Genomic DNA, 2,985 nt, shown 5'->3' with positions numbered 1-2,985 from the left:
AGAAACATGTGAACACAAAAAGTGACGTCACTATTTGCCACAGTATCTCGCTTTGCTTGTAGTTATGGTATGTTTTGCACCATGCACAATTCTCACGCACTAAAAGGGAGCATCCATAAATTACGTCACGCAAAAATTGCCCATTTTCAACCCCCCCTCCCCCCTATGTCACACTTTTTGTATGAGACCTCTAAATTTTTTGTATGGGTCGTCACACTTTGCTGAACCCCCCCTCCCCCCTCAAAGCGTGACGTAATTTGTGGACGTTCCCAAAGTATCTTCTTCCACACCTCTATTGGACTCTCATTGCAGTTAAATGCATGAGCTTGACTGACACCCCCTGAGGCATTGTGTTTGTATATAACTTTTTAATCCGAACTGGTACATAGAGGTGCAAAGCTGTGCAATGAAATTTATAGTTTTAATTTGTTTAGCTGAGATGAGTTTAGCCAAACGTTTCCTTTGGAACGCTGTTTAAAACTTCATCGATAGATGTGCTATATCCCGACTCATTGGCGGTGTACTTGAATCAACAGTTAGGAAATGTCTATTCGTGTTTTATAGGTTTGCAAGGTGAAAATATATTACATATATTGATACACAAACCTGGACATAATTAACCCTAAAAGGGATACCTGGGGTCCATTGGACCCCAGGCGCCTTTCAGAGCTCGTCTTTGATGGAACACACTCAGCGAGGTGACGAAACTGAGGCCATGAAGGTATCCCTTTTAGGGTTAACTCGCTAAGACTTGTGCTATGTTATGTATGCTTTAATCGGAGCTAGTCGGTCATGTAGCCAGCATTGACTACCGTTTCAGTGGCGTATAAAATGCCATCATCTTCATTTTACGTAAACACATAAACCACCTAAACAGATTTTTATTTTTTAGGCGCTTTGGTTCCATAAAAACGGGCGCGGTGATGGTCGGCATGCTGGCAAAATTCATTACAGAATGGAATGTCTTGCTAAGCAGTCCGACAGTCGAGTATTCCTCCGGCAGCGTAGATCCGATCAAGAACCACAGACTTCGGATGCAACGGAACAAGCTCAGGGTGTGGCAAACATCGACGAACTGGTACAATGATTTTAGTAATTATGTTTATTAGTGCATAATCATATTCAAATGTGTTTAGGTGAACGAACTGCGGTTCATTGTGCCATCGGAACAGGAGAAGGCGCGAATTCTAGAGCTATGGAAGCAAACATTGGTACAACGGAACAGCGCCAGAGATGAAGGAACGTTTTGGCAATACATGAAGGATTTTGCTGTTGCTTTTTCTTTTGGCGGAGTGCTGGTATGTATGGTTGTATGCCATTCAATATAATAATGTTTACGCCATTTAACTCTTTTCTGTATCACATTCCATTTTTTTTGCTTTTGTAATTTTGATCAAACAAGTATTCTTTTATTAACTTTTCGTTTTTTTATAACTTTATTCTAGCTTTAGCAATTAAACGCTTTACCGTAGACCAATTATTTAGTACTTTTTTATTCCTGTTCCAGATTTCCCTTGATTTCGAGTTGCTGAAACCGACTGCTAGCTGTTTCGAAGATGCTTGGAATTCCATCGAATCCAAAATTCTGGATCAATTCCGAAACGTCCACAGGTACATGAAGAACGATGTTCTAAAAGTTCTCGCCGTAATCCGTGAGAAAAACCCGAGTCGCGGTGCTAAACGGCCCCGTGAGGAAAGCGAGGCACGTAAATTGAACCCGCTACACGGTATCATCGAGTGGATTGATGTAAGTAGTGATAGAATACGTACAATTTTTATATAGGAGAAGTAACGACTTTGGCAGTTTATTAACTTGTTATCGTCAGAGAGTAAATTAATTCATCGAGGTCTAGTTTTTGATAGGGTGCGGGACCACTTTGGCAGGGAGTCCTGCCAAGTCCCGCACCCTATAATAATGCACGTTTTTGCAAGATATGTATTAGACCTGAACGATTTAATTCCCGATGATAACTGGTTAGATAACTGTTGTTATGGTCCTTATTGAGTCTCCTAAACGAAAAAAAAAACACATTGGAGAGTTTTTACGCCAAATAAATTGATAATGCTAAACTTTATACTGTTTCGTTTTAGCCGGAATTGGAAATACCGACAACCGAAGTCCCTATCATCTACATCGTGGAGAAGTTTTTCGAAATCGGCGATTGCTACCTGGTCTGGAACGACGTCACGGTTCCAGTTGGAAACGACATCCTGGCTGCCTTCATACTCCTGTGCAAATCCTTCACAGTCTTCAACGTGAAATGTTGTGCATCCGACAAGCTTTTTTATTCTTTTTTCCATGCATTCTGCTTCAAATTGGAGCCACTCAGTACCACAAGCAACAAGTTCCTTGATAAACTCATTGAATGAGTGAGTGATGGTGGACGTATTGAAGCATCCTTAAAAACGATTGATTAAATATACGCTTTTGGCAATGAATTCGCTTATTGGTAATATAAGATATATTTATTTGCAAAAAAGAATAACTACATTGACTGCCACAATTATCGTTATTTATTCTAATCATTATATTCAAAACCGTTTTCCATAACCGAAAGATTCGGCATTTTTTTTCCTGACTGTTTACAATTTTTGCCGAGATTTCAGTTTTTTTTAACCGAGATTTTCAGTAAGAAATGCCATCTGTCATTTTACCACAAACCGAGATTGTCAGTACTGAACAAACTGCCGAGATCTGAACCGAGAGCTCGGCTGTGCGATTCTCGGCAAAAATTAACCGAGATTCAGCAAATAAATCTAAGTGTGTGTGCCACCTGTAGGGCCCCAAGGCATCCAGGAAAACATTATGCTTAGTTTTCTCCACTCCCAATTGATCTTAACAATATCACCGTTTTCTTCACCACTGAAATGACACTTCGGTATCCGCTTCCTGCAGAGTTACAATTAGCACAAAGGAAATTCCATTACGGGCACTTATTTAAATTACTCCCAGCGAATTGCTCTCTTTTCTCACACAGATGATGA

At 40.2% G+C, this 2,985-nt stretch overlaps 1 protein-coding gene across 2 annotated transcripts; it reads left to right on the top strand.

Moving 5' to 3' along the window:
* Positions 1-323: 323 nt before the first annotated feature.
* LOC109426994 (uncharacterized) lies at positions 324-2,763 on the top strand. Of its 2 annotated transcripts, XM_062847442.1 has the most exons (3): positions 324-1,078; positions 1,137-1,747; positions 2,092-2,763. In XM_062847442.1, the coding sequence occupies exons 2-3, from the start codon at positions 1,616-1,618 to the stop codon at positions 2,368-2,370; spliced, it is 411 nt and encodes a 136-aa protein (XP_062703426.1). In that variant the 5' UTR covers positions 324-1,078; positions 1,137-1,615; the 3' UTR covers positions 2,371-2,763. The 2 variants fall into 2 exon arrangements, with proteins under 2 accessions (XP_062703426.1, XP_029717275.1); XM_029861415.2 differs by having other exon boundaries at positions 324-1,747.
* The last annotated feature ends 222 nt before the right edge of the window (positions 2,764-2,985 follow it).

The sequence above is a fragment of the Aedes albopictus genome, chromosome 1, assembly GCF_035046485.1.
Source record: "Aedes albopictus strain Foshan chromosome 1, AalbF5, whole genome shotgun sequence".
Lineage (NCBI taxonomy): Eukaryota > Metazoa > Arthropoda > Insecta > Diptera > Culicidae > Aedes > Aedes albopictus.
Note: the sequence above shows the minus strand (reverse complement) of the source record. Positions and strands in the feature narration are given on the sequence as shown.